At 32.3% G+C, this 15,310-nt stretch overlaps 1 protein-coding gene across 4 annotated transcripts in view; it reads right to left on the reverse strand.

Annotated features, from left to right (window-relative positions):
• LOC143073058 (SHC-transforming protein 1-like) overlaps positions 1-8,869 on the reverse strand; it is a 28,223-nt gene extending 19,354 nt beyond the window's left edge. Inside the window, exon 1 of one of the 4 annotated variants that reach the window (XM_076248301.1) lies at positions 8,771-8,869. Coding sequence is in view for 3 of the 4 variants with exons in the window: in XM_076248297.1 (XP_076104412.1) it covers positions 5,344-5,408 (65 nt within the window). In the remaining variant the exon portion in view is untranslated. Of the gene's footprint in view, positions 1-1,525; positions 1,637-4,003; positions 4,030-5,343; positions 5,424-8,770 lie in introns of those variants that run through there. The other 3 variants (XM_076248297.1, XM_076248300.1, XM_076248298.1) reach the window with 3 other exon arrangements.
• Between the last annotated feature and the right edge of the window lie 6,441 nt (positions 8,870-15,310).

Here is a 15,310-nt window from a genome sequence, read left to right on the forward strand (position 1 = left end):
TAGTTCCTGGTTGTAATATTTCAACTTTATTATGAAAGTCAAGGACATGGATACTTTATTTTATATATATATATATATGTTTAAATATTACAAATTATCTTTCTTGAAATATATTAGTTTTTAAAACCCTTGAGCATGTTGAGTGTGAAAACCAAGTCCATCAGATGTTCACAATGGCTTTCAAATATCTGTATCAATATTTTTTTTAATGTGTCTTACCTATTTGTTTAAGGGGTTCAAACTTCTTATATGATCACATTTCATGGAAATCTTGACAAAGGAGTCTCATTTTGAGATCTTGTCATTTATATTTAGATATGAGTTATCTAAAAAGATAATTTTGACACATGTCTTATGCAATGATGTAAATAGGGGTAAAAATTAAAATACATGCATAGCTGTGACTCAAATATCATTTTGCCAAAACAGGGTCATTTTAAGACAATCTGTCAATTTCAACATGTTTATGACAGCATAACTTATATTTTTGCACTAAAATGTCAGGAGTATATTGTTCTTTTAATTTCTCAATATTATAAAGGAAAATTAATCTGATGCCTTGTACAGGGTGATGCCCACACATTCTTCTCATTTCGTCCATCTTACTAGCATGCACTTGTGTATTTGATTATCACTGTTGATGATACCATCTCTTACAATACACTAAATTTTGCCCACTATGTTAAAACTTAATCTCATTTCCCATTGTTAAATCAAAATGTGGAAGCAATACATGTATCAGTGACCTATATCTGACCAATCCACTTATGGTTTTAGAGAAGAGGGTCTAGACAGGTTCAGGCATGTACTTATCATGTATGTACAATACATGCAGACATTTTAAAGGAACTGAAATACTAAGTCTACCCTAAATTTTGTTGATATAAACTGAAAAGATGAATGCTTGATTGTTGGTAATTCATTTTAATAATATTTGTATTTCTATGTTTATTTCATCATGTCCATAGAAAATATAGATTTTTGAAAGCAGTGTTTGACCTGTAGTGGTTTACTTTTATAAATTGTGACTTGAATTAATGCAGAGTTGTCTCATTAGCACTCATACCACATCTACTTATATCTACTCACTTTAATCCCTCAACACATTCACCTTTAACTGATTCACATTGCCTGTACTTGAGATCAAATGATACATTTAAAAGCGAGTCTTGTTCCAGCTACCGGTTCATATCAACGTCACAATTCATTCAGATTAATGCAACATTTAAAAAAATATATTTGATCAGATCTACATGTCTTAGAAATGAATTTGGTTGAATTTGGTAGAAAAATAAAGTTAGAGTGCGAAAAACTAAAAGTATTCGGACGACGCAGACGACGACGCCAACGTGATAGCAATATACGACGAAAAATTAAAATTTTTGCGGTCGTATAAAAAGAACATGTATATTCAATTGTAATATTATTAACATTAAACAAATACATTTAAAAGTACCTTCATTAATCCTAGATCATGTAGATACAGGACATTAATTTACTACATACATGTACATGTAGTACTTACATAGTACCAAAACACAACAATAAGTCCTGACTCATCACAACTGGAGCAACGATTTGTCATCAATAATATATAATTGTTTTAATGGCCATCATAAACTTCCTGATCAAAAATAAAACAATACCACAAGACTGCACCTTGTAAAGAAATGTACTTGGCTCACTTTAAATCTATACTTCCCAATTGACATATATAAAGTATATAATGAGGTTCATATATCATATATACTTTTACATCTTTTCATGTATTTTATATACATGTATATATGGTTAAAAAGGTCAATAAAGTACATGTACATTCAATAATGGTTTCTGAGGAGAAAATTTTGGCGTAGTTTGTTACCAGAAACTAGGTACTGTAAATTCAGAGATAATTGTGCTCATTTACAGCAATTTTTGAAAAAAGGACATAAATGTAAGATTATTATTGCAATTATCAGGAAGAGCTGCATAATATATGCATCAGATATTCGAATGCCAGTTCCTTTCATTGCGTTACTCATAACAGTCCCATTATTCACATTAACCAGATGCTACGCAGGGCGTAGCTTTATACAACCGCAGAGGTTGACCCCTGAACGGTTGGGGCAAGTATGGACACAACATTCAAGCTGGATTCAGCTCTAAATTTGGATTGTGATTAAATAGTTGACACAGCATAGGTTTCTGACACAGAATGAATGTGTTCTAATGAACTTAAAATTTTTGTTTTCTCTTTGAGCAATTCACTATGCTGTTGAATATTAATCCTCTCAAAAAAATGTTTGAAGAAATTTTCTTTTTTATTTATGAAATTTCAAATGAGAAAAATTGAACCCAATTTTTTTAATCACATCCCCCTTTCCCTTATTCCAAAACTAATCTCAATTGAAATTTCTAATGGAGTTTGCAACAATAACTACTCATTTAAATACATCATAAAATATTAAGATGTAAAAAAAACTGCTTGTTATCACTGAATGGTAAAGATTATTTTAATTTATCAGTTGGTAGTAAAAAGTGAATATACATTGTATATTGTATATAACAAAGATTTAAGTTGATTCTGGACAAAGAAAGATAACTCCAATTAAAAAAAAATCTTGCTATTGCACAATATTTTGCAATTAGATATTTCTTGCTTACTATTCTGGACAAAGAAAGATAACTCTAATTAAAAAAAAATTTGCTATTTCACAATATTGTGCAATTGAAAAGACTTGCTATTGCACAATACTTAATATAATAATTTTAGATCCTGATTTGGACCAACTTGAAAACTGGGCCCATAATAAAAAATCTAAGTACATTTTTGGATTCAGCATATCAAAGAACCCCAAGATTTCAATTTTTGTTAAAATCAGACTAAGTTTAATTTTGGACCCTTTGGACTTTAGTGTAGACCAATTTGAAAACAGGACCAAAAATGAAGAATCTACATACACAGTTAGATTTGGTATATCAAAGAACCCCATTTATTCAATTTTTGATGAAATAAAACAAAGTTTAATTTTGGACCCCGATTTGGACCAACTTGAAAACTGGGCCAATAATCAAGAATCTAAGTACATTTTTAGATTCAGCATATCAAAGAACCTAACTGATTCATTTTTTGTCAAAATCAAACTAAGTTTAATTTTGGACCCTTTGGACCTTAATGTAGACCAATTTGAAAAAGGGACCAAAAGTTAAGAATCTACATACACAGTTAGATTCGGCATATCAAAGAACCCCGATTATTCAATTTTGATGAAATCAAACAAAGTTTAATTTTGGACCCTTTGGGCCCCTTATTCTGTTGGGACCAAAACTCCCAAAATCAATACCAACCTTCCTTTTATGGTCATAAACCTTGTGTTTAAATATCATAGATTTCTATTTACTTATACTAACGTTATGGTGCGAAAACCAAGAAAAATGCTTATTTGGGTCCCTTTTTGGCCCCTAACTCCTAAACTGTTGGGACCTAAACTCCCAAAATCAATACCAACCTTCCTTTTGTAGTCATTAACATTGTGTTTAAATTTCATTGATTTCTACTTACTTAAACTAAAGTTATTGTGCGAAAACCAAGAATAATGCTTATTTGGGCCCTTTTTTGGCCCCTAATTCCTAAACTGTTGAAACCAAAACTCCCAAAATCAATCCCAACCGTTCTTTTGTGGTCATAAACCTTGTGTCAAAATTTCATAGATTTCTATTAACTTAAACTAAAGTTATAGTGCGAAAACCAAGAAAATGCTTATTTGGGCCCTTTTTGGCCCCTAATTCCTAAAATGTTGGGACCAAAACTCCCAAAATCAATACCAACCTTCCTTTTGTGGTCATAAACCTTGTGTTAAAATTTCATAGATTTCCATTCACTTTTACTAAAGTTAGAGTGCGAAAACTAAAAGTATTCGGACGACGACGACGACGCCAACGTGATAGCAATATACGACGAAATTTTTTTCAAATTTTGCGGTCGTATAATAAAAAGCATCACAATATTTTATGAACTTACAGTAATCTCATTTACTAGCCCTCCATACCAGGTGAGCTAAAAAGGGAAGTTTTCAAGTTGATCATTCCACATTCAAATTTAACTTACATGTACGTAGTACTTGACAGCTTAATCATGTGCATGATGAATTATAATTTTTTTTTAAATTTCAAATTAAAATCTAGAAATGTGTTTATAGGCAATGCAACATTACAATGTACACCAATAACAATACTGCTAATTATAATATTTAACCCTTTACTCTATGGAGATTTTTTTTTTAAATACTTGATTCGCATAGGATTTTTTCAATAAAAAAAAATATCAGGTTTAAAGTATTAATGCATTACAAAAACAAATATTTCATCAATGAAATTCAAGTCAGATATTCTTTCATATAAGATACAATTTTTTTAAAGTTTGATGCAGACATTTTGTAGTCAAAGCGTTTCATCTTAAGTACTACACAGGCGTCAAAAGGCGTTATTATGGAGTAAAGGGGGTGGCGTCAAAAAGCGTCATTATGGAGGAAAGGGTTAACTGCTTGATTTTTTAATGAAGCAAATAACATTAGTTTTATAACTGGTCATCTTAAACTTGCAGTAAGATTTATCATTTAGATCTGTGTTGATGGCCTTACTGTGACTCAGTGTTCTCCCCAGGCCGATATGACGCTGCGGTCCCGCATCGCCTTCATAATATTTTCGTAAATCCCGCAGCTATACACATGTGTGTATATGTCTCTGCTTCAAATGAAAAGGGAAATACACTTCCGATCCATCTACACTCAGCTGTCAGTATACACAGATATTATTGCTTCCCCTAATCCCAACCGAGCTAAAGTTTTAGCAGTGATAAAAGCAAGCACCATGTTTCTGGTTTCAGTGACAAGTGGCTGACTGAGTTTTCATTGCTTAGAAATGTTAAAGGGGGTATAAGCAAAAGTTATTGTGAGAGGGGTGTTCAATCCCTAAAGAGGATAAAGACAAAGTTGAGGAACAGACTGTCCAACAAAATAACATTATCTTGAAACAATATCCCTAGAAGGAGTAGAGAATACAGAGATGAATATTTTTATTTTGACATCTTGAATGGACTGAATATATATATATAAATAACTTTTGTGTTTAAATCAATTTATTTCATATATATTCTTGTAATTCACTTTGCACTATTAAACACACAACACAAAGCATTATAATTATAACTCATATTGCATGTCATGATTTATGACTGATTGATTCAGATCACAAAAGTTCACTATAAAAAAGAGTTACGCACCCTTGAATTTTGCGCCTTAGAAAAATCCTGGGGAGAACACTGGTGACTTAGAGATGAATAACAGCAATAAAAGTTTATACTGTTTTGACTGCACATGTACTGATTTTCTGTCAGGAGTGGATATCCCATATATAATTCTTTCCATGTTATTTACCGGTATTGGTATTTGGTCGATATTGCTTGAATTGGATTCAACCATAAAGTTGATCCAGCATCAAGATGATCTGGTCCAAGACTATTCAGCTCAATAATAAAATAATGAATATGGCAGATTTTACAGTATTGTGTTCTGTCTCCTACTTTCATGTTGCTAACGTGACAGAGACAAAAATGAGTAACGTTAGCGACATTTGGACATGTCACATGAGCAACAACATCTTTAAAAGTTAAAATGTATGCACACAGTGATGTTTAATATATGCCTGGAGTAATAAAAGTGTACAGTCTGGTTTAGAATTTCTAAATATACATAATGTCATTTGCAGGTGTACTTTATATCAAATGAATACACAAGAAACCAATTCGTAATAGTAACATTAGCAACATCTACTATCATGACATTACGTTTTGTTGCGAACGTCTTTTTGGTGGACGGAATACATTTAAGGTCCTCTTGTAATGATATTACATACAACTTACCTTCTTTGCTTCCCCCGTCATGTGAAGGAACTGACTCCGAATCTATTTCTGCAAAGGGCGATATCGTAACTCCTATACAGGAGAGTTATAGATCTAAATATATGTTGCTCACGTGACACTGATTTGGACGGAAACGTCGAGCAGTAACGTTCGCAAAAAATAAAACAGCCAATGATATTGATTCCTCAAGTCCTTTGAACCCCTTACGTCATCTAAATTTAATACGATTGCTATTTTCAATTATTTATAAAACCCGGGATAAAAATAACTACAATGGGCTGTCTGAGAACCATCAAGAAAATTGCGATCGTGACATACCACAATGGACGGAAAAGACGTGACGTTAGCAACAATATTATTAAATTACCTTTTTTAGCCTTTACCAATAAAAATCTGCCTTAAAGTTATGATTAAAACACAAAAGAGGACTTTTTATTAAAATATAAGTCCATGTTATTAGGCTCCACTTATAAATAATACTTCAAAATTCCACTCCAAATAAGCTGGATGTCAGTAAAGTAGGTCATGATGTCTATTCCATGTCCAATATTTTGAAATTGAAAACCCTCTAATTCTAACAAAAAACACAAACACAGAGTAATTTTTATTTTTATTTACTCAGAAAGACACATTTTATTCAATAACATAATGCATTACTCCATTACACAGTCTGTTTCACAGTTTCAGCAATTGCTTTTTTGATGGATACAAAAAAACAATATTTCCTTCTTATTGTAAAATCTGCCATATATAAAGTTCTAAGAGTTTTGAGAAGCATTTGAATTGGTTCAGGTTTAACAGAAATTTGCACATGCAAATGTTAATGTGCTGATGATCGATCACATATTTTTGGAAAACATTAATCATGTTAATAATGATCAATAACTGGTTAGTACCACATTTTTCAATTTGACTGAGTAGATTTCATAGCAATTTTTTTTACATTGGCTTTGAAATTAGCTTTTGTGAGTAAAATTGTATTACACCAGTTAAAAAGATGCAAGATTGTTCAGATGAAAATAAAAAAATGTTGATTAATATCTATTGTACATAAACTACATGTATAAACTTCTGTGATATATGTTTTATTATAACTTTATGTAACATACACAATAGTCTTAATAAACATACCCGTACCCAGGTGGGGGTTTGTCTAGAACCCCCCTCCCCCCTTGAAAACAAATAACCACTGTTAAAGTCAACGTTCTGTTCGAATTGTGACTGTTAAAGTTGAGTTCGTGAGTCCAAATAACCCCCCTTCGGAAATTCTTGGCTACGGGCCTGATAAATATTTATATTAAAATCATTTATACAGTTGGACTGAATGCAATATGACCAAAAGTTATGAGTCTAGAGGACTCTCCTTCAAAATTCTATGTAAACTCAGAACACAGCAAGAATGGAAATGCTGACCTGCCTACCTTTATCATTTTAAATGATGTAACCATAAACCAACATTTTTGTGTATGTCTAATACCGCACAAATGACAGCCTGCTGTCAAGGGAAATATAATGATAGTGCCATGGCAGTCTGGTTCACTGCAATGCAATGAAAAAATGATACCCAATAAGTATATAACCCTGAAAATACAATGTGCAGAATCTATGTAACCATCTCTTTGAAAATGTGTTTTTTAATAAATTGTATGTAAATACTGATAGTGATGTCTCATGTGTTTTTTATACATGTATATATATACATTTAATTTGTATGTGATATCAATATATTCAAATGGTTAATTGTTTTGAAAGGTAGCATATTATCTATACAAAAAGGAGGTTGGTAATGCCCTTTACTGTCAGGCATTTAACGCTAATTTTTTTGGTACCGTTAGCGTCTAATTGGTTGAAATTTTACTGTGATTCGTCAGAGGTATCAAATAATTATTGTTACAATTATTTTTTGGAAAAAAAATAGTGTGATGTACATTTTATCGTCATGCACTAAAAATTACCATTAAAGTCATTTGGCAAGAATGTTTACCATAATATGTCATGAAGGTACCCCAATTGTATCTATGTACTTCGAGATTCCGCCAATTTAGAGGCACCCCTTGATTGACTGCAAGGGTACAGTGTATCCATGTACACTCCCTAAGGATTAATGGAGATGTGTCCTTTCCAATATTTTCCCACCACCAGAACAATCCCCACACAACACCGCCCAAGGGAGCGTGTATGACACCGGGGAAGTCTGTTATTATGGTGGAGGAAGCCGAAGTACTCGGAGAGAACCACCGGGCCACTCGGTGGAAACAGACAAACGAGAGATATCAGAAGATTGATCTTCTGGTCAAAGTAGGGGGCAACTTTGACCAACCAAGGCCCCCAAAGTACCCATTCTAGTTTAAATTCCGGTCTGGGTACCAGAGTTGTGTGTGAGACTGAGAGGGTGAAAATTACCCTTCTGATGTACTGATATTTTTAGCACCCCAAGTGAGAACTTCTCGGAACGGGACCTTCAGCACTGTAGCCATCGGTCTTAACCACTAGACCATGAACTCACATAACATTACTACCCTTAAGAAGGGGCCCCTAATGGCCTATTTCAAAAACCTAAATCTGTCAGTGTCACTGGACAAAATCATGAAAATGACAGACACTGGTTTTTTTTTACACTCAATAATTGCTCAAAGTAATAATGTTTCGGATATGGGAGTTCCGACCCTATTCAATTTTTGTGTTTGCCGCTTGCAGATTTTACACCTGCACAGAAAAAAAGGTAAAATGAAAAGTTAGACAATACTGCCCTTCCTTACATCGCAACTGCCCGACCACCTAACGGCAATGTGTAAGGTTTATTAGTCTTGTCATTCCTAAAAAGGAAGATATGTGATAATACTGATAAGGGTAACATATATTTCTTACCTATTCTGTGATTATCTACTTCATAATTTACAAAAATAAACTATTTCCAGATTTTATCGTGACAAAATAAAACCGGAAGTTTATATCATTACTTCGCATGCGCAAGAAATAAGATCGACAACTTTTGTTCCCGCGAAATTTCAACTGTAATTTTATCCCTTTAGAGTATTTTATATGTGTTTTTTTTAAAGAAATGTTCGCAATACCGTATTTTCCTTCTTTTATTCAATATCAATACGATATAACAATAACAGCAATTATATATCGTTAGAAATTTTTTACACTCTATTGAGAGCAGAGACTGGTAAAACCAAGTATTAAACAAAGCCTTGGTGAAACTGAAATGGGCACTAGCTACAAGTACATATTATATTAAAAAAATAATTTTTTTTAGGTTCAAACATTAATAACAGTAAAATAGTAATTCGCTTTAAACAGCCAGTATGATCCAATTTTGTCAAAATTAACTAAGAACCATTGTAATGAATTATTCACTTGCAAGTGAATAATTCGACCTCATTGAATCCGTGTTCTTGTGAAGCTAGAGATGGATAACGTATGAATTGTGTGCGTGTTTGATTAGTTTTAAAAAGGAAAAGAATGTCAACATTGAAAGCGAAACAAAGGTAAATCATTAGATTGACTATTCCTCAAACAAATCATTCTTATACAGGTAAAAATGATGATTAACAACTATAAATGAAATTAAATAGATCTAGAAGAATCCAATTCCACGAGTTCCACTTTCTACTTATATCTATAGTTATGTTTAAATCGCTTATATGGGCATCGGAGGTCACAGTATTTAGGAGGTCAACTCGACAGTTAATTAGATTGCGTCTAGACTAAAATACACACACAACGAAAGGGGGGGGGGGGGGGCAAGAGGGGTCCCAATAACAGCAAAACAGCAAATTGATTTGGCTTATAACAGATAACAAGGAATTAAAATGGACATAAACAGATAACAGTAAATGAAATATTAAAATAAGTCGGGTCATTGACAGATCCAGTATTTCTTATTACAGGTATAATCCTTTGTAATGAATTCCATTTTCTATGAACATATTCTTAAAATTATGTATCTAGAATGCGTTTACTACTCAGTATATTTTTGGGCGTATGACATTTGCGCCGATTTTTAAAATTTTCATTCTTTCATTTGCGCCGATTTCATTTTTTCATTTGCGCCGATTTTATATTTGCTCCTAATTGGATTTACAGGTAAGTTAATACTTGTACATGTACTATACCGTGCAGGTATATTGGTAAAATCTGTTTATAAACATAGGTTTTAGTTAATTTTGATTCATATTGTTCTGAACTTTGCTGTAATTGATGGACATATTGCACACTGCAACGAGCCGAGGAGTCAATTTTTTTAACCATCGACGGCCACACACATAAGTACGTTAGCAAGACAAAGAAAAGATGGATTACGTTATTGACAATTACAACAAATATAGAAGAGACGAAATCACATGAAAGGAACATATTAGATATGTTGCCTATAAATACTCAGCAAGAACAGATTTATGATTTTAATGTCTTCCGTTTTTATGGATTTGAATGCTGTAAATAGATTTTAAAAAGTCATTTTAGTATAAACCAGAGTGTTTTATCTAAGGTTTTTACTTCTTGATTTTAAAGTATGTAAATATAGTGTACAACTGGATGACGTAAGAGGTCTATAATGATAAATATAAAAAAAAACATGACTTGGATGGAGAGTTGTCTCATTTGCACTCATACCACATTTTCTTATATCTATTCACCTGTAATTAACCTGTAATTTACCTGTAAAAAAATCGGCGCAAATGAAAACAAAAATTGGCGCAAATGAAAGAAAAAATCGGCGCAAATGCAAAACGCCGATATTTTTATACGCTCGTTTACGGGACGTATTATGGAATACTGTTGTCAAACTGTCGTCAACATGTCAAACATTAACTCCAACACTCTTTAACCAATTTGCATAAAACTTTGGAAAAATGTTTATGTCTATTGACGTCAGCTCCGTTTTTTTTTTTTTTTTTTTTATAAATTTCAGATTTAAAGTTTTTGGGTAATGGGGTTTTATGTAATTTTATCTATTGACATGAACTCCCTTTCAATTTTTATAAATTTTAGATTTTACGTTCTGGCTATTGTTGTAAGCACCCTTTCTATTTTCATTAATTTTAGATTTTATGTTATTGAGTTGAGGGGTTCTATTCATTAAAAAAAGGTAGTATTTTCCAGTTTTCGGACAATAACTCAAAAATGTTTTCAGCAGTTCTCATGAAACTTTGGCGTATTGTTTATATATATTGACTGAAGCTCTCTTTAAATTTTTATAAATATCTGATATGACATAAGGAAGTTATCGAATATTTCAAAAAGGGAGACCGGCGTATCATGCGCTCATGGCGTAGCTGTTTATTTGTTATAGAATACTTTTTTCAGCATTTATTTTTAAACAGTTATAGAAACTCACACATTCACACATTTATTTATAATTTAAATAGAGTGTAATAAAATTGAGAATGGAAATGAGGAATATGAGAAAAAATAATATCTAGTAAAAATTCAAGGGCAGTTATGGTATCAAAGCAGGTCCAATTGACATATAGTTCTTGTGTTTGTTGCTACTAAAAAATGACCTAAAAAAGTTTGAAAATATATATTCCCATTCTGACTTTTTTTTAAATGCCCATTTAATGAGGTGTGTGAATTTTTCTTAATAAGACTATGAGGCAAATTGGTATATAGGGTAGAAAAATCAAAAGCACCAATTATAAGTATGCAATTTATCAAGTATACCTCGAACCAATTTTTGACACTTCAAAAGTAATTTATTCCACTATTTTCATAGGCTCAATTTGAACAATTTTTTATCAGGCTTTTGATTGCACCAAGTGTACTAGTAAGTAGAATGACATAGTTTTGTAGGGGAACAATGGCTTGAAGACAAAATAAATCTTTGTTTGTAATGAGCTATGTGTAGCTTCGGAACCCAGTACATGGTTGGAACTTTCATTGTACAATGTGTTTGGTTCTGCTTGAAAAGAATCACAGAGCTGAGTCAATGTACCATATTAAAAAAGGTTAACTGTTTGTAAGGACTAAGTCCTTAATTGAGATTCTTGTCAGATATTCCTGGCCATATGTTTTCCTTTTTGTCATATTAAGAATTAAGAACAGTTAACAGCAAATACATTATCACAATAACAGATAACAAAAAAACTAAAAGCTCAATAACAGCTAACAAAGAATAAGACAATAACAGCTAACAGCAAATATATTTTCAGAATTACAGATAACAAAGAATTAAATTGCCCCATAACAGCATAACAGTTAAACCCCTTGCCCCCCCCCCCTCAACGAAGCTACGTATTATCATGCCCATGGCCTGTAAACTGTTTACTTTAGACTTTTAATAATTTTGATAAATATTTTACATTGTTATTAAACAAATATGAGAATTTGAGTCAAATCGATGAACATGAATTTGACAGCTAGTGCTCGTTAGAATTTACAGTATATATATATATAAAAAAAAAAGCACCCAAAAAAAATATCAAGGAAAAAAGGGATCCATTTCCCCAAACGCCTGTGCCTTTGACATGGACATACAAACTTTTTCATGTTTAAGAATTGGTGTACATCATCCGAAGAATGAAAATTGCAAATTTACAGATCTAGATATGAAATCAATGCACACTTTATAAAAATGGCCCAGCATAGTTATTTGTTGTACTTTTTTTTAATCTCAGGCTAATATCAAATGCAATACCCACACTAGAGTTGGCGATGGCAGAACCTATAGAAGGCTCCGTGGAAGCCGATGGAAGGCTCCGTGTTGAAAGACGGACCTTGACCTATAATGGTTTATTTAATAAATTGTTATTTGGATGGAGCGTTGTCTCATTGGCACTCATTACCACATGTTCCCATATCTACTAAATACAACTTATGAGCGAGAGGATTTTTTTCAATCCTTCAATTTTTACTTAAGACAAAATCAAAGTGAATGGGTTCACTTTTTAAAATCTTACAATTTACTAGAATGCATTCTGGAAACAATATAAAACAATTTTTACAGTACTATTGAGAAAGTTGAATCATTTTGACAGACATAAAACTATTTTTTATTTGTTCCGAGTTTTGAAAATACGCCGGCTGTTTTTTTTCCAGAGTTTGAACTCGAATTTGAGTTAAATACAGTCATGATCCGATATAAGATCTTTCACGATTCGATCTCAATTCTCGACCACCACATGGTCTTCTTTCACGATCATTTTTCTCGATGTACCGAATGACAACCGTGTAATGTCTGTAATTGAACGTCGAGCAAGATGAGACTATCTATAAATTAATGATGTATCGTAATATTCCTGCCCTATTCCAGAATCCTTTGGGATGTATGTCCTAAAAAACAATCAGTTATATTTTCTGCAATTCTCTGTATCATGTTTAGGGCCGAGGATAGGAGCTTAAGTCAGAAAAGTTTGGAACTGTAGTGTAAGACATCAGAGTAAAAGGAGTACATGGGTAAATATCGATGAAAAAATACACAACCGCCTTCATCCAATATTTGAATATACAATTCCTTTCTGCATCGTAAAAAAGTTTTATACAGATATGTGAATCAATGATGCAATTGTGTATACACTTTGAATGTGATTCAATGATTAAATTGAGTGATTCAGTAAATTCTGTTTTCTTGTTTGTAATCAGCACCAACAATTTTGTGATGCGTCATTTAGTTCTTTTCAGCAGCTTTTAGCCCAAAAGGTATGATATAATAGAATAAATTCATTTTTTGATATTGTTATTATGTACCGGTATGGCTTTCTTGTTTATATATAGTGATAATTTTCGAAGAAAATCTAAGCTATATACTTATGAAACGATTGGATTATAAACTAAAGCAGTAACACATACATTTGTCTTAACTCCCGTTTTTCTCCAAGAGATTTTACACCATGGTCGTCTATTGTCACGGTTTCTGACTTTGTGCGTCTATTTCAAGAAATACGATTTTGTTATCAGAAATTTGTAGGTGTTGTTAAATTTATTCACAACGACATACAAGGCAGTTCAATTTGTTTGATTGTTTTTAGGTTTGATGACAGGCCAGCGACCGATATTACAGGCATTGATCAGTCCCGAGGCGGATGTAATGGTATCTATAATTGCATGGTTATATATATTTGTTGGCATATGCTGGCGCGAGTGTGTTCAGTGACAGTTTGTGTTCTCATTTTATATGTAGTTAGAACGGTTTGTTCCCTTCACGTATTATATGCCTCGGTGTATTTAATTTATAACAATGAATAAGTAAGTTCGGTGCAGCTTTATACAACTAGGCCTTTGACACAATGACTGCACCCCTTATCAATTTTGGGAATCCAAGTCCGGAGTGATTTTAAATTGGCAACCGTTAGAGTTGTCTGATATTGACGAAAATTGCCCCTGAATACCAAAAGGGTCCGATTAATGGACATGGACCCTTTAGCTGTCAATTTTTATCTTTAGACAATTGACTGTGCTTTAAACACTTATGGTATGTATTTCAGTTTGTTTATTCAACATGTTCTGTAAAATAATGATATTGTCACAAATAGAAACTGGATGTATCTTGTGACTAACACACACAATAAACAATACGACTTGTCTACACGGACACTGACTCTGGGAATAACTCTTGCAACAAATGAAGACTATGGTTACCGCGATGTATAATTTAAAAGTTCAGCATGGAACAAAATTGTACAGGGTTGCAACTGCTCAGTGTTATACTAAATCCAATAGATGCCATATCGTAATAATAAAACAGTTTATCATGTTTTTATAACAAACCAAAAATTACTTGAATAAACTTGACAAACATTTCTCTAAAATTCAAATTCGGATTCGAGACAAAAATAGCACATAGCTAATAAATAACAATAACTAACATACAGACTTATTTAGGGATTAAACATATGCGAATAATAGATGAATTAAAGTAAAATGTCGCTAAAAAAGTTGAAAAACAAATTAAAACATGAAATTAGATTAGCTTAATCTTCTAAATAAAGGCAACAGTGGTATACCGCTGTTCAAAACTCATAAATCCATGGACAAAAAACAAAATCGGGATAACAAACTAAAACCGAGGGAAACGCATTAAATATAAGAGGAGAACAACGACATAACACTAAAATGTAACACACATAGACAAAATCCCACGAGAATAACAAATAGAACATATATATATAACATCAAAACCAAATACTAGTACATGAATTTGGGATAGACAAGTACCTAACTTGACTTGACTTAAACCTTTCACAATAAAAATAACAAAAAATATTACAAATATAAGAAAAACAGTGATTTTACAAAATCTTTAAGTGAAACATTGCAAATATAAGAAAAACACTGTTTTACGAAACTATGTTATATATATAAATGTCCGAAAAGTCTCAATCCTACAATCTTACTGATTGATTTTCATACCCGGTATACACCGTCTAGTCTAAAAATAGAACACAATTATTTTATGATTTAAAT

Source organism: Mytilus galloprovincialis, chromosome 4 (assembly GCF_965363235.1).
Source record: "Mytilus galloprovincialis chromosome 4, xbMytGall1.hap1.1, whole genome shotgun sequence".
In the NCBI taxonomy this organism is placed as follows: Eukaryota; Metazoa; Mollusca; class Bivalvia; order Mytilida; family Mytilidae; genus Mytilus; species Mytilus galloprovincialis.